Source organism: Coturnix japonica, chromosome 7 (assembly GCF_054131305.1).
Source record: "Coturnix japonica strain WE chromosome 7, WE-NBRP24, whole genome shotgun sequence".
NCBI lineage: Eukaryota > Metazoa > Chordata > Aves > Galliformes > Phasianidae > Coturnix > Coturnix japonica.
The window spans coordinates 2,136,989-2,164,442 of NC_140669.1; the positions used below are offsets into that span (position 1 = coordinate 2,136,989).

A 27,454-nucleotide genomic window follows, 5' to 3' on the forward strand; every position below is an offset into this window, starting at 1 on the left:
GGCAGATGTTTCAAGAGGTGTCTCTGTCTTGGATTTATTAAAAAGCAAGTTGTTCTCCAAATGCTGGATGGTGTATAGTGCGGGGGGTTCTGTGTGAGGGGAAAAACTGCTGTTGCATGGAATGCAAGGAAGTAATTGCTGCTATTGTGAATAATAGTTTTCATCTGGTTTTAATGGACAGCATTTGAAATGACTTTTCTGTTTTCTCCACCTTGCTGGAATTTGGCAGCAGAAGCATTTTGGTGATGGGATCTGTCAGTTTGCAAATGAGAATATAGAAAATTACCTTTTTTATGTCTAACTTGAGATGTTTGTTTTGAACAGATCCTAAGCTGGCTTTACAGAGGGGAAAAACAGCAGCAAGTCCAATGGTTTTCATTCGTAGCTATTCTACCTTCTGCAGCCTTTACATTTTACACTCATGTTTTTGGCAGGGCTTCAGTTCCCATAGCTTATTTCTCCTTAAAGTTGGAATTCAGCTCTCTCACAAATCATCGTTATAATGTTATACTTATGATTCCAGTATCTTAAAAGATGGTATTAACATTTTCCTCATACACGAAGGAATGAGATGGATGCAGCGTGCAGAAGTTTGACTTTTGCAGAGCTGTGATTCAGAGACGTGCCAAGTCCACAGTATTTATCCTTGGGAATCGTTTAGAGAATAGCTGCTATAACACGGGCTGTGCAAAGATAGAGGCTGACAAGGAACTTGATTGCAGAAGAGATTTCTTGGTGAAGGGGAGATGCGTTTCCACCGCTTAATTAACAGAAAGCAGATTAATGCAAATGTCTGCCTTAGCTGGTTGGTGGAATGCATGGTCTGTTAGCTGTCTGATGTTCCTAAAAATGAGAACTCTTTAAAAAGATCAAGAAAATTACAAATTTTACAGCCAAGTTCTTGTGTGATTAAATCTTAATGTGTTTTTGTTGCCTTGGTGCTTGAAATTCAGCACATCCTATTTCCTGCTATTTCCATATGGAAATTGAAGTGTTTCTGAATGCCACTGACTTCATGTGGCATCTCTTCTCTTCTCTCCTCTGCAATGTCTGCGTGGCGGTGGAGGGTTTTTCTTAGAAACAGTTTGCAACTGCGGTGCCACAGAGACTGAATATTTACTGCCACGTTGTTTGCAGCCGTGTCTGTGTGGCTGGGGCTCCCAAACATATGTGAGATGCACCAAATGCTTGAATTATTGGAGGGAAGAGAGCAGAGCACAGATCTGCTGCACTAATTGCTGTGGAGGCACCGTTCCTTCCTAATTCCACAGTGAAAGAGCTCCTTATGGGAAGAAAATCAGGACAGTTGATTGTTCTGCATTTGTTGGTTGGAAGTGTGACTGGAAGCAAGCGGTCTGGCCAGGAAAAGAGAAAGGCAATTCGCTTACTAACTGGAGACATAAAGCTTTGGTTATGTGGTTAAGAGGTACTTGAAAAACACTTGGAAATGTGGGAAGTCTACCTGTTGCTGCAGCCAGGAGCAGTTTGAGGTAACCCAGTATTGCTAATGGGGTGGGATCTGCAGAGCCTCAGTATTGGAGGCACGATGTGCTCCTCGGTACACACCTCTGGGTAGGTGCTGCCACAGGAAGCTGAATTGCATTATAGAGCTTGGGGAAAGCATGTGCCTTCTATCTTTTCTTTATTAACTTCTATTCCACACTTCTTCTCAATTAATCCCCGTTTTCAGACTCTCGGTTGAAGAAGGATGAGCAGAGTGGTAGCCTTTAACTCTGCCTTTGTTGGTGAGCTATGCTGTCACTGCTTTCAGTAGAAGCTGTCGTGGAGAGAACAAGCAAGTGGCATAATTAAAGTTGTGTTGGTGCCAGGAGAGGTCTGAGTGGCAGCTGCGTAACCTGAAATCTTGGTGACTTCATAAAGTAGCAGAGGAAGAACAGGAATGCTACATACATTGACTGCCCTGTGTTTTGTTCGTTGTGAGGGTAAGTGAAGTATTGCTGTGTTCTAAAAGTTCCATGTAAAAATACTGCATTCTGCTGGTGTGTCTGGTTAAATCGGTGCAAGGTCATTGGTTTCAATCAGGATTCAGTCAGTCCAAAACTAATAATTAATCTCAGTGTTATTTACTGTGAAGATTTGCTCACAACTATTAAACTCCACCGGCTTGGCCTTCACGTGATGCTGAGGCACCTTTAGATGGAAAGAAGACTGCACGCTGTTGAGGTAACTGAAGTAGCTGAATGCCACCTTCCTTGTTTTGTTAAGGTGTAATTTCTATTTTCGATGTTAAGGATTTATATGAAGCTGTAATGAGGCTGAAGCCATAATGTAATTGTGGAAAAAAAACCCATATGATCTTCATGGACATGTAGAAAAAATCCATAATACAGCATCTTGGCTTCCAGGTGTTTTATTGCACAGGGCAGCGCTGTCTGTGGGGAGTGAGTTCAGCTGACTGAAGGGCACCATCAATGGGAAGAATCAGTGTTTTATGAACGCTGAGTGTGAGCTGGAGTTATTCAGGAGACTGTTTCTGGTTGTTCTGTTTCCCTTTCTTTGAGATGGTCATCAGCTGAGCTGAAATGAAGAAAATGGACATTGTATTTTGTGTTACAAAGGGGAGGTATTGCTCTCTAATCTAGTTTGGTTGTGTTCCCACATGAGGCTGTTTCACTGCTGAGAAAATGTCACAGCCTCAATAAGGATGACAGAAAATGACTTACATTGTGCTGTTTTAATTCTTAGCTGAGATGCTGCTGGAAGCTAACACCTGAAGAGTTATGTAAGGCATCCAGTTCCATTGAAACTTTGCATTTTCAGAGAATGTCTGTAGAATTTTTCAAATGGAAATAGCAGTCTGTATTGCCGATCTTTTCTTTTTGCTTTTAAACTCAAGTGAAGTAGTTCCTTTGACAGGTGGAGCTCTGAGTTGGATGGGTACAGCTCTCCCTTCTGGACGTGGAGCAGGGGAGAGGTGGTCAAAATACTTAGCAGTTTTGTTTCTGTATTTTCTCCACGTTGCCATAGTCTTGCAGTCTACTTCTTAGAGTTGTTTTTTTCATACAATTTCATAGTGAAGGCCCTGAATGGAAGGAGTAGCTTTCTGCTTGAAATTACTTTGTGAACTCATAGGAGCATGGCTTTATTTTTGTTCTCCTCGGAGGTCATCTCCCGTGTTGTGCTCAGAGCAGCACACAAGGCCTCCTGGTCTGTGCCTGCTTGTGATGCTGCAGAAGGTGCCCTGTCCCAGGGCTCAGGCTTTTGTCCTTTTTGCATTTCATGACACTCCTGATGTTCTGCCTCCATCCTGTGCCACTGAGCACCCCCAGCTTTAGTGGTGTCTGCAGCCCTGGTGATGTGCTTTGCAGCTCCTCATGCAGCCACTGATAAAGGCCTCAAGCAGGGTGGGTGCTGGGGGTGCTTGCAGGGCTGCACGTCCTGCTCGGGGTGATATCTGGGTGCTATTGTGAGCACATGCTAGTTGTGTCTTGACCTTTATTATCTTGTGAAGCTGATTTTAAGTTTCCTTCCTTTTGGTGGCTTACAAACTGGTGATCAGGAGTCTGTTTTGTAGGTGAAGCTGCAATATTATGGCCTGAGGTCTTTCAGGTCCCGAGTTCTTAATTCACCTGGTTAACACCAACATCAAGTCTTTAAATACTGCCTAAATGACCACAGAGTTCTTTATTCGGCTGGTTGTATTTAGTGCTTAGGTTTCAATATCAGCGCGTAAGTTGAAATTTCATCTGGTTTTTAAAAGCCATTTTAAAATATAACGAATCATTTTATCAGACTTTTTAACGTGAAAAACTTTCTAGGAATTCTGGGAAAGATCCACATAAACAGGGCAGTGGTTTAATTTGGTTGTTCCATTATGTTGTTAAGTGTATGAGACAAAATTAAACTTTGGCAGTAACTGTTAATTTTAGCAATCTTTGGTAGTGTTTGTCAGTAGATGGTACAGAGAGTTCTCTGCAGCTCAGAGCAATTACGGGAGGGAGAAGTTTTCTTTAAATATTTTAATGTTTCCGAGCTGAAAAAAAAATGAAGGCTGTGAAAGTTGTAGTTTCAAGTTGCAATCAGTTGTGCACTCTTATTAAAAATGAACTAATGATCTGTTTCTCATTTGCTCATAAGGCTATTTCAAGGGACGAAACCCCTGTTAAAATATTGGTGGGGGTTTCTTGTACGTTGCTTTAAGTTTAACGTGAGAGTCTGCTTTATGAATTCTCCCTGGGTATGATACTGCTGTACTACCTTCAACTCAAAGCCTGTCACAGAGGTTGTCTTAAAAGGCCTCAAAAAATCTTATGGTCTGATTTCCTTTGGTTTAGCTACAGTTGTGGCTCATACAAAGTGTAGGAGGGGGAAAAAAGAACCCATCCTGACCTTGCCATGTGGAACAGTAGTGATATCTTAATTAGTTGATACATACTAAGATTTGAACCAGTGATTAACATGCAAGATGACTATTTAAAACCACAAGCTGTTTGCTTGCCAACCCTTCTCTCCACTGCCCAGTTTCCCTTGGCCTTATTGTGTCCCACCTGAGTGTGTGAGGGCAGAAACTTCAGTTCTCCCCCAGCATCCCTTCACAGAGCCACTGGGCTTCTGAGGGTGTCTGCACAGAGACTGGGAATTATAGGATTTGCAAGACAATAAATATTTAAAATGAAAATAATTTAAAAATCTTAAATCCGTAATCTTGCTCATCAAATGAGGAACTGTTATGTTCACGAGAATCATCTATGGCTTATCCAAAGGAGAAACATCTTCTAACAGGCTGTCATGAGGATTCAGCTATAGAGCATGTTCACATTCAGGGTTAGCGTTGGAAGCTTCTTCGTTCACATCAAAGACAAGGAATGGTATCTGTGCAGAAAACCAAATTGTATTTTTCACTTTGTCATGATCGTTGTGGTCAGAGTATGAGGCTTCTGTCGACAAGTTATGTGCAGTGTGTCAGCTCAGGCTGTTAAAATCCGATGTGCACAGCGGTAGCACTCTGTAGTGCGTCAGAGAAGAGGCCAAGTCACCACTTCTTCATATAAGAGTAAAAAATTTGTGTGTGAAATTGGCTTTTTTGGACTTCCAGGGTATTTCTGTGCTGACATTGTGTGCTCCAGAGGAGCCTCACTTAGTTGTCTGAACTGTAAGCTCTCCTCACTTTTTGTTCATAGCCAAAGTGAGTTTAACACTTGGCAAAGAGAAGCTTGTTTGCAACCTCAGTGCTTGTTTAAGAAAGCCGTTATTCAGGCATGGCCTGGCACACTCACCATGCAGCAAATTGTGGGCTTTGATAGAGCTCTTGAAATGTCACTGCTGAGCTGCAGAACCTTTGTTGCAGATAACATCTTGATGTCAGGCACAGCACAGCCATGTCACCTTTAGGTGGGACATTCAAGGAGAAAAAGTCATTTTGAAACAGAAGTTCAGTCATGGGATAAAATTTCAAAAGTAAGCCAACGAAGTGGATGCTTTTTAATTGCTCCTACAGTAGTTCAGCCAGCTTCATAAAACAGCTAATTAGCTCTGCTTGTCCAAAAGGCTTATTTTGGTTGCTCTGGCTGCTGGTGCTGACAGCCAGTATCACTTACTGCAGCCAGTCAGACTCATTTGGCCTTCTTTCATCAAAGTCAGTTTTTTCCTCCTTCTGCAAAGTCCCTGGTTCTTTGTATGGTAAAAAGTTACATTTGATGAGTAGTTTTAAGTCTTTTCTTTACTCAGGCATCTTTGAAGTGTCATTATTTAATTTCTATTGTATGGCACTTTAAAATTACATTTCTAGCTTTAAGCTAGCTTCTCTGTTTGACACAGCGTCAAGACTTTACAAATTATACATAATGAAAACTGTTACATCATAAGTACTTTCAGTGTTGGTGTCTTGTAGTTCTGTCAACTTTGATTTATGTAGAACACGGAAGAAAAATTGAAAGACTGAGAGGGTGACAGTTCCCTTCTCTGTGTCCTCTCCCTCACCCACACAGCTGCTTTTTGGGAATTACACTTCACTGTTGGTTCTGCCCTCTCGCTCCAGCCCTCATTGCTGTCTGATGTTGTGCTGAGCTGATCCTACTTGCTAGACCAGCAGAAGTGACTTGGAGCACTCGTGAGTGGCTTTCTGCAGGCTGTATTGAATAAGGATGAAGCTGCGATAGAAGAAAGGAGCATGGGAGGAGATGGGTGGCGTGAGGGCTGGCAGTGCCTGGGTAACTTGACCTCGGAAATGAATTACATAGGGAGAAAGCAGAGTGGAATGGATGGTTCTATATGTGTAATTGTTAAAGGGAAAAAAAGGCAAAATGATCTTTGTTAATGGATCTTTAAAAGAACCAGTTTCTTATTTGGGGGGTTCTAAGGACCTCAGCACACACCTGTTGTCACAGGGCCACCTGCTGCTTTGTTTGGACACAAGAGGTTTGAATGTGGTTGAGCAGGAGTGTACTAATGCAGTTCTCTTCATGCAGTTAGGCTGCTCTCTCCCATTGCACTAATGGGTTTTTCATAGACAGTAGGAGGCAGAGTTCCTGTGTTTCCAGAGAGCACGTTACAGACAGCTACAGCTGGAGGCTGCCATCCCCAGAACCAGAACTGAAGATATGGGTGATAAAAGTGACTTCATATCTCAAGGTTGCTGCTAACAGTGAGGTAGGAACTGAATAAGAGGTACAGCTCTTTTTTGGGGGGGGGCTCCAAAACTGCTGTCATAAGCTACTCTGTTTCCTCGTGTCACTTCTCAGCCTGAGGCATCTGTAGTCTGAGCGTGAACAGGAACGGACAAGGCTGGGAGTTTTCTGACCTCCAGCTGCAATCTCTGTATCTCTGTGTAGATGGTCAAAGAAACAGTGTCAGAGAAGAAACAAGGCTGTTACAACGTTACATCTACCTGAACTATACAATGTTACATCCAAGATGAAGGTGGATGTCGGTGTCTGGCTGTCAGTGTCTGGCTGTTCCTGCCCAGTAGAGTTGTGCTGCTTTCCTTCAGTGACTGCTTTACTAAGTGTCTGTTGGCTGTGCCGATGAGCTGTACGTAACCGGCCTGTAAAACAAAAATAAGAGGCTGTTTTTCTTCTCATTCAGGAAGGCTGCTCTCCTGTTGATCTTAAGTGCACAGAAAGCTGTCTCACTAGTGCTCTTCCATTACTGTGGCAGAAACAGCTTGAGCAGCCACAACGTGAGAGTTCTCTCATAACCTTTTTCTTTTTGGTAATTGTGAAGCTTTGATGTTCTTCTGGCCTGCCAGGAGAATTTATTGCTGAATGAATTCCTTGCTTGTGACAAGAGAAACACCTGTTTCTGCCTGAGCAGAACTCCTCCATCAAAGAACATCTGGCAGTATAAGCCCTTAAACTACTGTTTATGACTCCCCTTTCTCAGAGGTACTCCAAACACAGCTTTGGAAGTGTTGTTCTCTTACAGTAAGCATCAATGTAATAGGGGTTACTGGCTCTTTCAAAGAAAATACAGCCCTAGGAATACGTCGTCATCCTGCCCCATAGTACCACAGAGCTGATATTTTGCTATGAAAGAAATGTGTTCTCTTACAATGTTTTTAATAACTAGGAATAGAACTTTGTGTATACATATGTAGAACTTAATCTAAATTAAATGTAAACAACTTGAAACATGATATCTACAGAACTGCATTTAGGGCTGCTTTGGGACAAGTACCTACATAGCTTGTTCTTCATTCCTATTTGGCCTGCTGGCTGTCTGCTTCATATCAGCTCTAGCAAAGCATTCGATGTTTGTTTGTTTTTTCAAAAGATATATTTATTAACCACACAATTAAACTGTGGGACTCACTTCAGAACCAGTGGAAATAAAGAGTGGCCTCAGAAATGGACAAATTCATGGAGAATAGTTTGTCCGAGGTGCTAAAGTGTGATCTGGTGGAACCTCCAAGTCAAATAATCCCCAGTCACTGCAGCCTCCTGCCAAGAGCCTTTAGTTGATCCTATGGTTAATGTTGTCTGATATTTTTTATGAAACATTCTCCTCCAAAGAATATTTATGCTGCAAATCTGGAAGACCTGCTGTTTTTTCTGCCATGCGTTCTTAATCTGAGCTCCCGCTTCAGTATTAAAATGCTTTATAACATGTCATGAAAAATGACTCCTGTTTGTTACAGAAAGCTTTCTCATCTCTTCCAAACAGAGCATGGCTCTAGCGTGAGTGTTTACGCTGAGGAATCACCGAACACATATGTCTCTGGGAGGCCAACACTAAAGCAATTCTCCTTGTGCTGGAGATCTGCATTCACTTCCTGCCTGGCCATGCATGGCTGCTGCCCTGTGCCAGCAGGGAGAGGTGTCCTGCCCAGGGAGGGATGTGAGTCAGCAGTTAGAAGCTGGTGCAAAGTTCACTCTGCTTCCATTTACCATGTGTGTTCAAATAGTTAAACTGTAGCCCTCGTGGTAGTTGTGGCTACAGTTGTTTCTTCTGTGTGGTTGGAAAGGTGTGTTCGGTAGGATGTGAGGGTAAGGAGTAAGGCCAGCGCTGGATGCAGAGAGCTGTGCTGGTGGCTCATGGAAGTGCTGCTCAGTGAATCTGTCCCATGAGCGTGTTATCGATCCCAGGCAGGGTTAATGTCTGAGTTCTCTCCAGACTCACATGTTTGAAGCAGTGTCAGCATATTCAGTATCACATGCTGCTTGCTCTGTGCTCTCTTATTATACTCACTTTGGAAATGATACAGAGTAATCCACAGTGACTATCCTGAGTTCTTTCTAAGTTGTTTTAACGTGTTGAGCCTCCTGCTGCTACTTCATTGCCAATATTTTTGAGTAAAGTAGATTAAAACCAGCTTATATATAGTAATACAGTCCTGCATACTGGGTGTAAGTCTTGATGTAGGTATTTAGGAAGAAGCTCTGTTGCTGGCTTTGTCAAAGCCGTAGCTGACACAGGGCAGGCTCAGCTAGGCTTATTTTCCAAAATGCTGTGGAATCAGAAACTCTGGGTAATTACTTCATATTAACTCAGTCCATAAAGAGCTATTTATTCACCTCCACCGACAGTGGATAGAGTGATATTTTTAAGGAATTTGGTGAGAAACTGGCATTCTTCTATGGTTTAAAGATAGAGGATGTACCGATGAATTTGTGCTTCCTACAAGGATGCGTTAATAGGCAGATATATCGTTTAAACTAATTTTTTAACCCTCTATTCAAAGTAACTTCAAAACTGTCTTTTTTCTCTCCTTCAAGAAGTGTCTGATATTCTGCTAATCTCTTATGAGTGTTGTTGGAGACCTTTGTGCTAGTTGCTCCCAGGAATAACCTCTCGTCATCACTGTCATCTCATACACAGGAGTTTGGTACTGCTGCCTTTGAGCATGGAGAGCATGTATGGAGAACATGTTCAGGGAAGCCTTCTTGAAACTTCTCTTGGTGTAGAATTTGGAGTTCTAGTTGTCAAATTTAAGCCAGCTGAAGAGTGCCAAGCTCTTTATTGTAGTACCCATGTCCGTGTTGTGGCTTTCATTGGGTGCTTGATAAGAGGAATAAGGTTATAATCATCTCCTAAAGTGCCTTCAGAATTCCAGGTCAATAGATGTCATTTTCTTAATTGTAATCTAAATTTAGAAGATGAACTAACTTCTAGTGGAAATGCAGTACTTTCACCTAAAGGCTTTGGGTAAGAAGTACTAAAACCTGGATTTCCTTTGTATAGCTGTGATGCGATTTCTTTTAGAGCTCGTGGTTAATTCCTTGTTCCTCTCACCAAAAAAGTAGTTCTTACTATTGACCAAAGATAGCTTTGCAAAGTGGATTTGTAATACAAAATAGCATCTGTGAGGTTTTTTTTAACGAGCTCTGTGTAGTTGTCTCATGGCAAGCTCCTTAGGTAGGAAAGAAACATGCCTTTCACCAGGTGTCTGTAAATTGGTAGGGCAAAGAATCTTCCTGAGTGGCAAAGCTTGTGGTCTGAAGGGAGCTGCAGTTCCCGTAGTGAAGGGGGCTTGTGTGTTGGAGGGATGGAGCAGAGACAGCTTTGAACGTGTTATGGCCAGGGAAACAGACGTCTGCAGGTGATATTGGCTGTCTGGCAGCAACGCCATGGGCTTTGGGGGGAGTTACTGCTCCACATCCATGCATCACTGTGTGCTGTGCTCGACAAGGGTGAGCTATTGCATCTGTTCAGAACCTTTGACAGGCTGAAGTACTTGGGAGATTTCTGGGGACAAATATTAGTGACGTTATCATGTTTTCATTCTGCCATGAGAAATAATGGCCAGAAATTGAACTTTATACATCTGCAGTGTGATAGAAACTAATTTTTGTTTGTTAGGTGCCACCTGAAAGTAGTCTGTCTGTCTAGTTTTAATTATTCTATCAAGTTTATCTCATTAAAGTTACAAACTTCTACAGCCAAAACTCGTTCCGTGTTTTTGAAGATAAATAGGCCAAGCTCTGAGAATGTCTCTGCAGTCATCTTTCAGTACTTAAAATTTCCTGCTTTACCTGAATACTTTGGGTTTGTTGTTTTAGTTTTTTATTAACTTGTAATATTGTGTTGGAATGCATCAGATAGGCAAATGGTGCCAGTGACCAGGAAAAAGATTGCTTTGGTGTGGTTCTATGATGGCCAAGTTTAATAAAACAAGGCCTTGTTTTACATTCTCGTATGCTCACTGCATTTTCCAGTCTCATCTGCTTTCGTTTGATGCCTTTTGCCTGGGCAGATCGGCAGGATGTCTCTCCTTCGGGGGAAGCAATGAACTTAAAGCACAGCATTTCAGGGTGTTTGTCAGAGTTGTGTTGTTTTGGACAGGGCTGGCAGTGTCAACAGGTGTGCAGAAAATTCTTTAGTCAAACTGCATGATTTAGGAGGTTAAAATGAGCATTAAAAATTCTGTTGTCAGTAGGACTAAAGATAGGGCATTCTTTAAATAGATCAGGAGCAAATGAGCTGTAGCTCTACAGTAATACTGCAGAGCTTTGGGATGCTCGGTATTGGGGAGTTTATTCATGAGAAAGGTCTGTGTTGAAGCTTTGACTTTGCAAGCAAAGCACACAGGCTGGAGAGGATCCAGAAAAAACCTTTAAGAGTATTTGTGTTTCATTTGCAAACGCTGCTACTGAGGGACTAAGAAATCACAGTCCATTTAGTATAAGAAACAGCACCGTGACCAGCAGGTATCTGCAATGGGAAGGGATGTCTCCCATGAAAACTATTAGAAACTGTAACTCTTAAAATTCAGAGGATCTGGAAGAAGTGGAGATTACAGACAGTGTCTGTTTTTATCTGAGAAATGACAGACTGTGATTTCAAGTAAGAATCATCAGTTTTGAATTGATTCCTGCATTAGGTTTGCCGTGGGATGTGTGGTGGTTTAATAAGTTGAGTTTGATGCAGAAGTTATTGGTGATGGTTCTTTATTCCTCTGGTTTAAAATGTACATTTTCCCAGCTTTCTGTGGGCAGTTCTCTCCCAGGCTCTTGTTGAAGATAATGTTTGGCTCCCAGAAGTTTGAACCTGCGTAATGAAGTTGTAGACCGGCATACAAGATTAAAGGGAGTTGTTCAGGTAGCGCTAATAAGAATTTCTAGCACTTTTGATGACAAATATGAGGCTTAATGGAGGGATGATCTGAGTAGGGAGTATGGGAAAATGTTGGCAGAAGGAAAAACTTTGATGCAAGACACTTAATAAAGGAAATTAAATGGTTGCTAGCTGAGCATACAAAATCATAAGTGAGAATGAACCAGGATGTAAGCGGAATGAACTATGGGATGCAAGGAATAGCTTATTTTTTTATTAAGGGATATGGATCAAATCAGGTAAATAAGCTACAGATGTGTATGCAGCGCTGCTCTGAGTTTTAGTTCCCCTTGAAATTGTTATCAGCAAGCGAATCTTTTCTTATAGACAGAGACCAAAAAGAAACTGAGTTGATTGTTTATATTCCCACTTGATTTCCCAAGCTAGCTTAAAAAAAGCATATAGAAAATATCTTAATTTCATTGCTGTCTGCTGAGTTATAGTCTTTAATGCAGATGAGCAAATCGAAACTGAATTCAATATTGTGAATTCCCGTTTTCTACCAACAGTGTAGAAACAGTTCTGCCCATCAGTAAGTCTCTTCACCAACATTTATCTGTCATGTGCCTCCCCCCACCCCCTTTATCCAGGGGACTGTGCAACTGTATTTAAAATTGCCTTAGCATATTTCAGAGTTAGTATAATAGCTTTGTAATCAGTGATAAATATCTAATTTAAAGATAATTAAAAATGCCTGTCATATATAAGCATGTGATGTTTAAGTAAAAGTTGTTTCTGCTTGCTTAGGAGGTGATAAGATTGTAGACTAAATGTGATTAATGTTCTTTGCAGATGTTGCTTTATATGCTTAGGCTCTCAGAAGTAGAGCAGTCTAGACTGTCTGTCTGCATTCTCCTGCTGCTTTGATCTTGATTAAAACTGGTTGTATTACATTTATCATCTTCCTTTTTTGAATGCCAGGAACTATCTCAACTGGTTTTTGTATATATGCATGTTTATATAGAAAGATACTGAGTACCTTTGTTTGAATACTGTAAAAATTACATATTTGGATGTCTTCAGCAAACAGCAAAAGCAGATGGTTTTTGTCTTGAAAGCCTTAATTCTATCACTTGGCTTATTTCAGACACAGCAAATGTTATTCAGAATAGTAGCGAAATTCATCCAGAGTGAGTCAGGCTAGCATTCTAAGTATGCTTTTTCCCCTTCTGTTGGATAGATAATGAAGAATAGGTGGCTACTTCTGTTCTCTAAGTTCTCCCGTCTTCTTGCAGCAGTTCTCTGTGTTTCTGTCAGGTCTGATACTGGTGTTCCATTAATATCTGTGTTATTCTGCTACCCCAGGGTTCTCTCTCCAAGGGCTGCTTTGGTGTTCCACTGCTTAGGGGGATGATCAGTGCTTCACTTGTGCATGAGCGGAGCTGGGAATGATTTTTCAGCATTTGGATAATCAGATTTCCTGGTTGGTTCATTGTTTTGTTTTGCTGACTTATAGAGTGAAGATTGTATGGGTTCTATTTGAAGACGTGCTGTGTTTTATGGGCAAGATTTAAGCGAATCCTGTTAACGATTAGTTATTTGATGGATGGTCAGTAGGAGATTTGGGGTATTTCCTTGAAGTATTAAAGGAGATGGGATTTCTTTTTTATTACAACATTTGTTGTTGCCATGGGGTGCTCTCAGTATTTGTGTTGGTGCTGTTTGTGTGATGTGTGTGTTGTTGTTTCCAGACCATAGTCTCATCTTAAATCCAAGTATGGGAATATGGCCGCATTATGTTTTGCTCCTGAAGACCATCAAATAGATGGGTAATAAGAACTGGTTAATAAGTCAGTACTGCATACATCAGAAACTCCTCGCTACCCAGTGCAGTCACTGCAGCTCAGGAGCTCCCTGAAAGTTGCTGAAATGAAGATTGCAGCTGACATAATGATTGAGGAAAATTAATTAAAATAAAAGATTTGAATACAGGTCTCACACAGCAAATCTGAATTTCCCCCTCTTTTAAAAGTCTTCAACAGTCCTTAATTGATGGACTGGCTGAACCGGAGTTGCCATTGTAAATGTGAGTACTCTGTAGCTGAGAGCTGTGTGGGGCTCTCACAGGAACACTCCTGTTCCCTGAGAGCTATTTCTTAATACAGTTCAGCTGATTTACTTTAATGCTGTGAATTAACATATTGAAAAGTGAATGCTACAAATTTAATGTAAATTTTTGTTACAAATGCATTTTTAAGGTTTTCTTGTTAAGTTAAATGAAGCAAAACTGGCTTAATTGAACACTTTAATTCTTTTTTATTATTATTAATTTGCGTGCTATAAACCTGTACAAACAGTTTAGGATTATTGTGCCATGTCAGGTATGTTCTGTGCCATGAGGGTGCACAGAACCAAAACTCACCTTGATCCTGTGCTATCAAATGCGTGGATTGCTAAACACAAATCCAGCAGCAGTTGTTTTTTGGGGGTGATTTTGAGCAGTCTTATTGCAGACATACAGTCTGAGGGGCTCCTGGTCACTTCAGTTGTACTGAGCATCCATGTATGGTTCTAAATGAGAATGAAATTTGATGCCTTGATTATGAAACGTTGAGGTTGTTAAAACCCTGCAAACATGTTTTCAGTACCTTGTAGTGTACAATACATCTTGTAGTATGTATTTGCTCTTAACTACCATGGAGCTTTAGTGCTTAGTGTCCTGATGTTAAGAACCTGATTTTGGTTTTTGGCATACTTCATTTATAGGTTTATTCTTTGCAACATATTCATAATTAGTAATAATGCAATAAATAAATAAATAAATAAATCAGTGGATAGAAAAATCTGCATTTATTCTACATAGAAATGGACATAATAATCTGTAGTAAAATCTTCAGTTCTCACTGTTGGTTAATCTAATATCTTTAGAGCATGGGAAGGAAATGTTGGGAGTTAAAAGTAATTAAGATACTGCTGGGCTCTTGTGTTTGGTGCTCAGAACCTGTACTTGTGGTGTAAATACAGAGCACTCAGAGGAGCTTGGAAGCAAGAAGGGTGCACCCCTACCATGTCAGCAGTGGTCTTGTCTGTAAAAAAGCGAGTTGCATTGAGCTGTGAGAATGGGAACTTTGATATCTTCAGATTTCAAGCCTAAAACAGTGAGCAAAGTAAGGCAGCCTGAGAGGGGCAGATAGAAAACCCATACTTTAGCCAGAGGTAGAGAAGTAGTTGATCCCAATATTTTATTTTATTTTATTTTATTTTATTTTATTTTATTTTATTTTATTTTATTTTATTTTATTTTATTTTATTTTATTTTATTTTATTTTTAATATAATATATATCAAGTTTAGGACAAAAACATATGAATTTTAAATCCTTGTCAATACAGAAAAGGCTTGGAATTTTTTATAAATCAGATACACATTTATAGTATAAGGCCATACAGTAGACATGGATACAGCAAGGTTTGAGGTCATGCAGGTTTAGGGGTTTTTTTTTGCTTTAGGTTGAAAGTTCAGCAGTCAAAATCATACGAAGGTTTTAATGGTGATTGCTATTTACTCAGATGGGCGATGCTGCAGTTTGACGTTTATGTAAGTTTAGTGGCTGAAGGAGGGAATTACTTCCACTCGTTTGTGCCAGTTCAGCTCTTTGTGAGGCTGTGTGGCAGAATCTGCTTTGTTGATTGCACTACGACTTCGAAATGTACTTCAAATGTGGCCTTGTGTTAGAGCAGATACGTGAGCTGCTGATGTGATGTGGCTGTGATGTGTGCAGCCTTAAAATGCTTCTGAAGGACTAACAAAGGAAAACAATATTGATACAATGCAAGTCTTTGGGAATGTTTCATCTCGAGTACTGCTGCAGTTCTGGCCAACCTCTTCAGGAAGGCTGAACTGGGACAGGCCTGCTGTTACACCATGTACTGAAATGGAGAGCAAAAATGAAATACAAGAGAAACTTGTAGCATCAACTGTGTGAAACCAGATGTAAAGGTGGATGCTTGCCTCGTAGACATCAGAGGAGAGGCTGCCCCATACGGCACAGCATAGCCCACCTGGGGGCTGCCCTTACCAGCAGCAAAACTGTAGGTTTCTCCTTGCTCTGAGGCTCCAAGTACCTGAGGACACTGCTGGGAAACTCCCAGTCAGACCTTCAGATGGAAATTCTGCTGGTTGTCAGCAAGAGCGTGATAAAAAAATCATCCTTTAGAGCCAGTCATACCTTCCTATCTGAGATCTGATGTCCTTACATGGTATATTTAGGCTTTAATCTGGAGCAGGGTGCCAGCGAAGTGCTTTGTTATTTAATTTTAGCAGCAGCGTTGTAAGGCTTTGTGGAAACAGGGGTACAAGCTTGTCAGCCATGGGAAAGCATCCATAGCTGCCTCACCTGAGCTCAGCCAGGCTCTTACATGTGGTGCCACCAAACAGGGTACAGCAGGGCCCCAGGTGGGGACTTCTTTAGTCCTAGATACTAAGCTGAGTTTTACTTTGAATTATGTTTCGACATTCAAACCTACATGCAGCACTAAGTACCTGTATTTTGGGAGGAGCGGTGGGAAGGAACCCCTGAAGCCAAGCCTTGCCCTTTTTATCTGTGGTTTGTTCCTTTTTCTCACTTCCTTTTTAAACCTTGGCTGAGCCGAAACAGCTTTTCCTTTGAGGTCGGCTACTGTGATTATTTTCTAGTGACTTATCGTGTGTATGTCTGCTTCAGGGTTGGTGCCAAGGAGAGGAGGGTAGTCCGAATTGGAAACCTTCTCTGTGTGTTTCTGTGTCGGTGCCATCGATGTTCTTCAGCCTCTGAATCTTGTACAATTTGAACTTCTGTGAGTGCTGTGCCCAGTGTCATTTGGGGGGGTATGTTTTTATCAGCTTAGGATAACTTCTGTGTTGTTCAGAGGGAGAAGTGTTTGACCAGTAATGTCTGAATGAGGTGAGTGTAGTCCCAAAGCTGTACTTCAAAAAACTAAACTGCTTATAGAATCTGTCAACGTATTTTCCCCTACAAAATTGTTAGATAGTAGATGAGAGGACTTCTCTGTTTTGTGCTGCTCGCACCTTTGTGGTGTCAGGAGTGGTGTGTTTGAACTTGAAAACATCAGCCTGTGTTTTAGTGCACTCCCTTGAAGTCAAGAAGTGTGAAAAACAGCTCTTCTCTTTGCTTGAAATTGCTGGAGATTCACAGAGGTTGACAACCTTTATTTTGGGCAAAGCTGGTTGGTGCTGTCAGCATCAGTTGGTTCCTTCAAACTGTCATTGCTGGCACAGGTTTGCCCTAAGGAATGTTGGTGCTGCCTGAGCAGGACACCACAGACTTTCTTTTTTCCTCTTGGAGTGGAAGGGAGGGACCATCAGGAGGGAAGCATCTTGCAAAAGTAGTGTCGGCTTTTTGTTTCATGATTAAGAGTTCAGAGAGCTTCAGATACTGTCCTTGTACCCCTGGCAGTCACCAGTATGAGTGAGCACTTCGTGTTATCATGATTCCCATTCTTTAATCCCATCTTTCTTAACCACTCCCATGGAACCTTTACTTCAGATGTGGGTTCCTCAGTCCAGCAATCAAACTACAAGGTTCCTCGCCTTCACGAGGATCTTTTTCTTTGAACTGTAGCTTCCCTCCATAGAGAGGCATTCCATTAGTTCTGCTGCCTTTCTATCATCTCAGGTCTCTGAAAACCACAGCTCTTTGTTTAAATTAACTGAAAGGTTAATAGCCTCTCCAAAAGGTTCTTTGGGAGAAGTCAGCAGGGTGAGTGTGCAGCTGTGGGTGCAGAGCTCCTTCAACATGGCTAGTCACTGAGGCTTGAACTTGAAAGGTCGAGTGGCCACTTTTGCATACTGATGACTAGCAAGTAAAGCGTTTTGTGTCACTCAGATGTTGGGCATGTTTTAAGGTCATCTCTTCTTTGAATTCCAATCTCATAGTACTTTCACGTGACTGTATCTAAACTTGCCTTGTTACGTGCCATCAGTAGTACTCATGATGGTGTTTGCTTGGTAGCCTGAAGTGGTGTTTCTGTTCAGAAGCTGGTATGCCTTGCGTGATACTTAAATCTACCACAACTTTCTTACTGGAACAACTCATTGCTGTGCCTTGAAATGTTAAGTGGAACTTAACTGCAGAATTGAAGCATTAATAAAAGCAAGGATGCCAGGGTGTTTTGGCCCATTGCTTGCACCCTGAAAAGAAATGGTGACATGCTGGGGCCCTGCAGCCTTCCTGGAGCACTGCTTCTGCTACAGCTCACCTCATGCTGAGGCATGGTGTGCTGAGTGCTTAATGGCAGAACAAAGCTGCTGCGGGGTCCAGCTGCACCTCCAGTGCCAGAGCTGCCGCCTTTGCAGATGTGTCTCGTTGTTTTATTCATAAATTTCGTCCTAGGAAAAGAATTGAACCCTCAGGGCCTTTTTTAAGGCTCTTGAAAGATCTCTGGATGGAGCACTTCACTGGTATTTCTGCATTCTTCCACAATAACCTGATTAACTGCAACGCTGATTTGGTAGACCGTGCTGAAAAGGAGAAGGTTAAGGGGAAATTCTAATCTGAGGAGATAGAACATCTGCTCTGTAAGGCAGTGTGGCAGCAGGTCAGGTGATTTGTTACTTTACTGACTTGTTTATCTTTTGCCCGATTCTTGCACTGCTTAGGTTAATTGCTGTCACGTATGGATTTAATGAATGTACTTTGGCACAGTTTAGAGGAATTACAGTCCTTGTCTGACCTGAAAGCATTGAGAACAACGGTAATAGGACTAACACTTGTCCAAAGCTCAACAAAATATATTTTGAGGCATCTTATCATGCATAAGGAGGATAGAGCAGATCCTTAGTGTTGTAACTCAGTTTGCTTTATTATACTGAAAATAAACCCTTTATTTTTCCTTTGGGAAACATTCCCCTGGGTGTTATCAGAAAAAAATATAGAAAGATAAAAACTTGTTTCCTGGTTGTAGAAACATCAAAGCTGGCCCTTTGTGGTGTATTTCTGTAGTCTGTTCCCAGATATATTTGTGGGTCTAGAGGGCGTATACGAGATCACTGTGGAAACGGCTAGAATAAGATATGTGGATAAGTACTTGAAAAAGGTGTCTGTGCTGTAAGTGAAGCTTTTCAGGCACTATCTGCAGCTCTACTGCGTTTTCTGACCTTTTTCTTAGTCGCCTGGAACAGTGTTATGGTTCACATACTGTAATGAATGGGGTGATCTGTGTCCTGTCTCACTGTGTCCAGTCCCTGGGGTGCTTCTGGCCATTCTGCTGATCCACCATACTAATACATTAGTTCCTCATGCATTTGTGGGTCTCCCTGCCCAGACTGAGCTCAGATGCACCCCAAGTCGAACACAGTGTAAATAACCTTCCTGCAGGAAGTAGAGTGGTACCAGGACAAGCTTAACCCTATCATTTTTTGTGTTTAGTGAACAGCCCCAAAGAAGTTCTTGCCTATACTATGAGCATTCCTGCCTGTAAACCCTTTCCATTTCTGTCCTTGTGTTTGTAGTAGCATCAGGCACCACTGGAGTGTGATGGGCTTGATGGGGTAGGTTGTACAGCTGGGAAGGACAGACGGGATCCTCTTCCATGTTTCACTGTTGCCGTTTGCATCTTGGGCTTGAGTAAGTGTATCTCAGGAAAACACCGGATGGAAAAAGAGCGCAGTTCTATCTGCAAACAGGCAGGGTTTATTCTTCAGGAATTCATGTAGTCCTGCTTAAAAGAATGGAAGCCAGTCCTTCAAATCCCTACAAAGGTGAGGTTTTCCAGACTGCTCCTAACAACTCTGATAAAGTTGTTTTCTGTACTGCTGACAATTACAGTGCATCCTGTATTAACAGCAGTTCAGAAGTTCACTAGCAAATGTTGGTTCTTTTTTTCCTTCTGCAGCTGTCATTTGAACACAAATGCCCAGCAATGCAGCAGCACGCAACCTGCAGTGGCACAGAACAGATTAAATGTTATCTGTGCTAACATGCTGAAACCAAACTCTGTTATATACCTGCATGTTCTTGCCTTTTTTGACGTGTTTTCTTTTCACAAGCTTTCAGACCTTAAGTTCATAAGAGCATAAGTTCTTAAGCTTATCCTGGAGCTCTGCTCGTGGCTCCTTTCAACAGCAGCATTTTGCATTTTGAGGTTCAGTAATAGGTTTCCCAAGGACCTGTCAATTTCTGGAGAAAACAATTTTTCAGCACTCAGAATGGTAATAGGACTTTCATTAGAGGCATATTTTGCCTAAATTGGAACCCAAATAGATGTGTATTTGTTGTCAGCTCCAGCTGCCGTATTCCTCCATCAGTTTGGTCCTTGGGAAGGGGCTGTCTGGATGCAGCCTGGTGCTTTCTTTGTGCAGTAGGCTCAGGGCTGCTTCCTTGTGCTGTTTTCCTGTTTCCTTTCTCCTTGCTTTCACCTTGGTCCTGCTTCTCTGCTGTGAAAGCTGCGTCAGAACTGTCCTGGTACATCGGGATGTCACTTCAGCCTGGCCAGACCTGTCCCAAATGGCCACACAGTCACCTGAGAAGGTATTATCACAGCTAGGTGCTCCGGGCAGCTCCAGAGTCCCTAAAGCAGTGCTTTGCCAACAGCCCAGTTAGATAGAACTGATTCACTATTGGCAAATAGGAAAACCTGACTGTTGAGAACATGTGTGTAAGAAAACTATTTGTGCAAAGTTAATCTTATGGTAGTTTCAGAATTTCACGAATTCAGCTTTTCCGTGGTCCTTCAAAGCAAGGCTTGGCAACAGGAGAAAAGGAATGGCACGTATGAGATACATCCAGGACTTCTGCTTTATTGCACTGACAGAACCAAATTGTTCAATCTGTTGCCTCATCTGTTTCTTGCCGTGGCTGGGAGTTGTAAAGGTCAGGCCATTGCAACACAAAGAATGTAATAGTTAACATGCTGCATCTCGCAGTGTTACCAGCTGGCTCGCGTGTCTCTCCCGTTGAACATCCAGGCTCTTTCCCAAGAAGCGTAAGCAGCATCCTCTGCCTATTTTGGGAATGCGTCAAAGGCAAAAGTTTCTGGAAGTGGCAATGCGGGGTGGCTGACACTGTCAGCACAGTGCCTGCTGTGATGGCCAGTGCTGTGTTCTGAGGGTGCTTGCAGTGCTCAGCAGGAAGCAGTCCCTGCAGCCTTTTGGTGCCTGTACAGCAGGCTGTGCTCGCTCATATTTCCATTCTGAGTGCCTGGATGCCAAGGATTTGGTCCCACAGGTCAGGCCTAGAGCTGCCCTGCTGATGGCTGTACTGGTATGGGAGAAAGGAGCATGGTACGGATACAGCAGTGTATCCAAATTATAAATGTATGTTTGTTAGGTACCGAGTGATACAAAGAAATAGGTGGGAACCTGACTGGCACTGCTACTGAACGCATTTTCTTGTTAGCATCTCATCTTCAGTAATCTCTTAAATCTATCAGCTAGGTGTACAGGCAGACTGAACATGCATTGTCATACTTCTGACCAATCCTGGTTTTCTTCTACATCCTTCTGTTTTTCCATGTTTTTTTAATATATTAAATGATGAAGCTTGAATGAAGATTGATGACACCTTCTTGGCAGTGTTTGCAAGACTAAAACAGAAGGAAAAGCCAGGTGTTCCTTCAGTCTCTGCTAAGTGCATCACGCTCTTGGATGCCTGCAAACCATTCCTCACACAGTATCCACTGGAAATGGTTTTGAAACTGAACTGTCAGCTCTGCTGTCTGGGGTTTGAGGAACAGTCTCATGTCCAAACAGTCCCTTATCTTTGCAGAATCCAGACTGATACTTCCCATCACATCAAAACTCTCAAGTTAGCTCCAAACAGAGTGCCTCGGTCTGATAATACTGGTTGATTTTTGTGGTTGGCCGTTGGTAGGAATTGATGGATCATCTATACTAGTAATTTAAAAGACAAATCAGAATTGCTGAATGGCGGGATGGCAGGAAAGAAATAACTACATAACAACTAGGCAGTGTAGCAGGTCTGCTAGTCTGATACAGCGCACCAGCTTGTTCAGTACAGACTGCGTCAGTGCTCTGGCCTCCAAGCACCTCTTGGCTCACATTCCTCCTTCGTGGCTGGCCCTGGGCACAAGGGAAGTTGGGCACTTGGCTGTGGAGATGTGGCACAGCTCCAGTGGCTGTCAGCTTGCAGCTGGTTCGCTAGATGGAACCACAGCAGGGCATCCTCTGTGCCCTTGGAAGTGAGGGACCATTGCCTTACACCTGGTGGGCACAGCTCCCATTGCCTGCTTTGTAAATCGGAGTGGCTGAAGTGGTGCTGCTTTAGCATTGTGTTTTTGATGCATCCGAACCATGAAATGATCAGTTGAGTTTAGGTTCCTAAGATTTACAAGCAGATTTTCTGGCAGGTGTAACAACATGGGAGGGGGAAAGAAAGCTTTGTGGCAAATTCTGCTAGTGAATATTCTTTGGCTAAACTAACTCAACTTCTAATGTTCAGTATTTTAAAATTTCTATTCTATTGCTGTTCAGGGTAAAATATTGCCATAACTTGTCCTTTGTTTCTTCAAATCTTGATAAGGTGTCCAATTTGGCATTTGAGTTAACGGAAGGGCTGTGGTTTAGGTTTCAAAACTGACTTGGAATGCGTGTGAGCTTTCAGTGCTTGCTTTCTTTGGCTAAAAAACAAAGAGGGCGAAGGGGAAGGGGGACTTGCTGCGCTGATGCAAGCGTTGTGTGATCTGTCAGTACGTCCTGGGTTTGACTGTTGGTGTGCAACTTGTTCATCAGAATGCTGCTAACTGTGGATTGCTTTTCTTACCTTGAAGGTGCCATTCTTGGCAGATCAGAAACACAAGAGTGCATCTACTACAACGCTAATTGGGAGAAAGATAAAACAAATCGCAGTGGCATTGAACCCTGTTATGGAGATAAAGATAAAAGACGACACTGTTTTGCTACATGGAAGAATATTTCCGGATCAATTGAAATAGTGAAACAAGGTTGCTGGCTAGATGACATCAACTGTTACGACAGGTAAGTTTTTAAGCTTCATTTATAAGTTTATACTGTATTGCTTGTCTGTAATCATTATAACCTCTCTTCTGCAATCGGTAACTGAGACAAAAGATCAGTCCAGTAGCCTGGAAATAATTGCACCTAAGCTTTTCTCCAAACATGTAGGATATTTTTTTTCCTTCATTTAACTGTATGTATGGACCCAACTTCACCTGAGTAAGTTTATGGTGTTTACAGAATAGCATGTGCTACTTGCTCTCATTAAGTTACTATGTACTAAAAGTCTTGTTTAATTTTTATATATTTAGGCCAATTTTTTTTTGTAGCAGTTTACTGTCAACCAGTGCAAATACAGTTACTGAAAACAGAACTTGGGATTCATAGTTCACCTCTCCTAAACCATTGGAGCAGGACAGCTGATACACCGTGTCTGTGCTTTCCTTTAATCTGAAAGCATTTTGGCAGTTTGCTGTAACACTCACCTCAGTAGCAGTTCTAAGAGACACTGAATATTTTAGAAATCCACTCGTTTTAGTGTAACAGATGGTGTAGCAAGTACCCATGAGCATTAACAGCAGGACCTGTGCTTTGTTACCTACTGGCTGAATAAAGGTCGTGACTCTTTTAAGAAATAGTATTACATGTTTTAGGAAGTAGTGCTGTAAGTCTTTGAAGTACTGTACTAACTGTTCTTTGTCTGACACAGTTACTGTTTAGAAAAGGGAAATAATTACATATAATAAAAGCGTGAAAGTTTTGTATTAAAATGAATTTAGAAATCATTTTTGGCCATATTTTGGAAAGCTTTCCTGTTATGTTTGTTGAATGAGTAGGAAAGATTCATTGTAGTGCTTTATACCAAATAAAGTTTCCCCATGCTGGGATGTTTTTTCCTTTAACTGATAGCTAAGCTGAACAGTACTCCTGATTTTCTGCTCCTCAGAGAAGAAGCAAAGCATCTGCAAGCGTGCTTGCATAGCATGGTTGAAATCCTGCTGTGCTGAAAGACAGAGGACAATTTATGAAGAAACCTGCAATAAATAATTGCTACTAATGTGTAGTAACAGTAAGCCAGGATAGGAAAGTACTTTGATATCTTTTTAAACTCTACTTAGTTGTAGATTTGCAGAAGTGGAAATATTTCCATTTTGAACCGATTTTATTTCTGCCTGGCTTTGAACTTGTAGGATGGAAATAGAATTTTTCGAATTGGAAGTAGAATTAGGTTCTGTACCGTTGGCATCCCACTGCTGCAGCTTACATCACTGAACAGTCTGGAACAGTTCAGCACTGAGCTCTCCTTTGAGCTATGAAAAGGAACTGGAAGAAGGAATAAAATGCAAGAGAGGAACAGTTGAAGTAAAAGCTTGTCTGTGCCCTCAGTAACTGTAGCTTGTCAGAGGAATGCATGGTGCTGCGTTTGTTTAAAATAACCATTAAGCAAAATCTTATCTCTGGCAGTTTACTAAACAGAGAGTTACAGTGTGATGAACTCCAAGCAGCAGCAGATTAAGAACATCAAATAATGTGTTATGGACATTTCAGCACAGTCTAATTGTAATAGCCGGATCTATAAAATAACCTAGTGTTTGAAGATGAACCTGGAACTGTTTGGAGGTCTAGAAACATGTAATGTCAGCAGCTATTCCTGCAGGACCTTCAAGCTTGTATCTGCTGTCAAATTGTTGCCTTCTGCATTACTCCTGTTTTTGCCTCCTTACTTAATTATTTTAGGCTTGTTAGTTAATAGAAATTGTGGCCAGCTTTTAAGTCACCGTCTGAAATAAAACCTTTCCCTACATGGAATACGTACATGCAGGAGAAGTCATGGTATATCAGTGTTTTCTAAAAATGCAGTAAAATAATTTTACTTCCTTCTTATCTCCATTGTTTGCAACCCTGTTCTGTGAGACTGCGATTAAATGCTCACCATTTACTTGTTTGTTTTGCACATGTAAACACACATCTTGAGCTGCTCTTTTGTCAGCTTTTCTTGAATTTTGTGTTAGAAATAGCAAAACATTCTGTTTCAGGTTTAACGTTAACGGCATTTCATTGTTGCAATATAAAATAATAAGTCTCCCTCACATTTTGCTGTATTGTGAGTAGTTTGCTATTCTGGGTAACTCACTGATGTTCCCTTTAAATTTTAAATATTATCAAATGTTTTCTTTTCAGCAAAACAGACAGCGTAAGATTAATAAGGTTTTTTTTGTTACTTTATAGGAATGATTGCATAGAGAAAAAGGACAGCCCTGAAGTGTTCTTCTGTTGTTGTGAAGGCAACATGTGTAATGAACGCTTCTTCTACTTTCCAGAAATGGAGGTCACACAGCGTAAGTTGTTCTAACACACTGATGAAGAGACTGTATAGCAGAGTTCAGGAATGTCTGATCTTGTGCATGTTTAGGAGATGAGACTTTCCAAAATGTTACAGTCAGGTTTTTTCTGCCAGAAGGTTTCTGATTCCCCAAATGATAGAGCTGTGTGCATCCATATAATGAACCTAGAAAGTTACCAGTCCCTTCAATTTAAAAGCTACTAAAAAAAAGGAAATTTAACTTGATAAAATGCACTCAGCTCTTTTCTGAAGGTGAGAAGAAAAAATAACATGAAATTATTGGCCTTTTTCATATGCTGTATCTACTGTCAAATCTTACCTTAATTGCACAGGGAAGCTTCTGTAAGCATTTATAAATTATTAGGTTATAAGCAGTATTATCTTGCTACGCACATCCAGCCTAGGAATGCTCCTCTTCATGAAAAGATGTTTGCAGTATTTCTTTAAACCGCTTCACATAGTAACCTTTAAAAGTTTTGGAAGGATTTCATTCTAAGTTACAGAGCACATCAGATAACAATGCTTAACAAATGGTTTTAAGAAAACAATAGGTAGAAGGTTAGGAAGTTATTTTTGAGTATCTTCTTCCAGTCAAGAATCTCATAATCTTTGTTGGAAGACTATCAGTGTCAATAAGTGAATTGAAATTGGCAAATGTCTTGTGCACTGCGTAGCCAGAGGAAGTTGTGATATTAAATAACGTTTCTGTGAGATTCAAGTTCTCTTTGGTGACCCAAGAGATGCTCCTGTCAGTTTTGTCAGCTATATTGCTAACACAATCATGGACATTCTTCCTTGCTCTCTGTTGCCCCCAGAAGATCCTCTGGAGTCCTCGCTGAGATACTTAAATGTCTTCAGCCAGAGGTTTTTTACTTTCAGCAAATGAGCAGAACCTCAATCCATTGGCAGATTATTTCTGGCCAGCGCTACTTACTAATGATTTCTTACTATTTACATTCTGAAGATTAAACCTCTGTATTGATTCTTTTCTCATTCATTTAGTGATGGCATTCTTGTGGTCCTTTAAATAAAAACGTCTCTTGCACAATGTAGATAGAGCAAGCATAGAAACACAAAACAGTTGGGTACACTGGCATGTAAGTCTGGGGATCTGGGTTATCTCCATGTCTTCTGAAATGCTGCCTTTCGAGTACACACCTGTTTAATTATTAGAGTATGCTGTTTGATGAAGTGCTGTTATCCTGTTGTACTGAATGCGTGAAGTTTAGATTGGGATGATAGATTTTTCCAGCCATGAATGAATTATGTACTTTTTTTTTGTTGTTGTTCCCTTCAGCAACTTCCAATCCAGTCACACCGAAGCCACCTCTATTCAATACCTTGCTTTATTCATTGGTGCCTATAATGGGAATTGCAGTGATTGTGCTGTTTTCATTTTGGATGTACAGACATCACAAGCTGGCATATCCTCCAGTACTTGTTCCAACCCAAGTAAGTTGCTGCATTATGACTTCTTTCTTTTTTTGAAAGGTAAAAAAAAAACCAAACATGTCTGAAGCAAAGGGGAGACAGAAATGGGCATCTGTTGCATGGCTGAGGCCTCCTGCTGCTTTGCTAATTTAAAGGTGTCTGTGCTTGGTATCACCAAAAGCAAAAAACATCAGCTTTTACTTTAATAGCTTTGTGTGTTTTGATTGATATTTGATGCATGAGTGAGGATCTGTTTATAAAACTGTTTTGGGGCTGTGTGGAACTAAACAGCACAAAAGTTCTGGCTTCACATTGCTGAGAGGTGAGGGAAGTTCATTTGTCCCACTGCTCGTGTGCATGTTGTGTGCAGGTGCTCTCATGTGCTCCTGAGCTTTCTGTAATGCTTAGCTTACAACAAAAATAAAGGGGAGAGGCTAATTCATAATCACAATTTGCAGTGGATGGAAAACAGAAACAGGGAAAGCACAGCTAGCAGAGGAAAAAAGCATGGAACTGAATTACAGGTTGATCAGTTAAGGGGATTATAAAGAAAATATGTAATTGAAACGTAGTCCAAGGGCTGAGTTCATCTTGTGACTTGTGTTCTTCCCACCATCTTTTTCCTCTTATTTCTTCATGCTAAAGTTATATTTTGTCTTTAAATGTCTCAATTGTATCACTGTTTCTTTTACCTGGGAAATATTCTGAGCTGGTTGTCCTCAAGTTTGAAATGGATCCTGGCTTCATGGCATCAAAACCAACTTTTACAGTTTCTGCTGTTGTCAGGCTCCAGCTGATTGTGTAGGTGTAACTAATAGTATGTAGAAGGCCATCCAGGGGTGAGATTGAGACAACAAAACCCTCAGAACTGAAGGAGAGGTCCCATACTTGAGATTTTGGAGTCAGATTTGAACTTAATCTCCCTGAGCCAGTGCAGTGACTGCTCAGCTACAGCACCTCACCTCTCATACAGTGACAATTCAGTTTATGGTTATCTGAAGGTAAAACACTTGCTATTTTTGGTAGGATTGTGTTTTAAAAGGGTTGCATGCATTTACCCTGTACTGCCAGCTGCTGTGAGGTTTTCCTGTGCTAATGCTTGACGTCAGGGTGCTCCATGAAGTGTTATTACCTGTGGTTGAGAAATCAAATTGTTTTGGTTTCAGTTTCATAGTAACAGATAAGAGAAGTTTAACAGGAGGCAGTGGACATAACTACATGCCAAAGGGTAAGGTTCAGGGGGAAAAGAGCATATATC

The 27,454-nt window shown here is 41.2% G+C and overlaps 1 protein-coding gene across 4 annotated transcripts in view; it reads left to right on the forward strand.

Annotated features, from left to right (window-relative positions):
• Positions 1-27,454, forward strand: part of ACVR2A (activin A receptor type 2A) — a 50,381-nt gene that overhangs the window by 5,089 nt on the left and 17,838 nt on the right. For 2 of the 4 annotated variants that reach the window (XM_015869262.3, XM_015869263.3), the window contains exons 2-4: positions 22,235-22,442; positions 24,651-24,760; positions 26,063-26,217. In XM_015869262.3, the coding sequence (XP_015724748.2) occupies positions 22,235-22,442; positions 24,651-24,760; positions 26,063-26,217 (473 nt within the window). Of the gene's footprint in view, positions 1-1,690; positions 1,944-22,234; positions 22,443-24,650; positions 24,761-26,062; positions 26,218-27,454 lie in introns of those variants that run through there. The other 2 variants (XM_085552932.1, XM_085552931.1) reach the window with 2 other exon arrangements.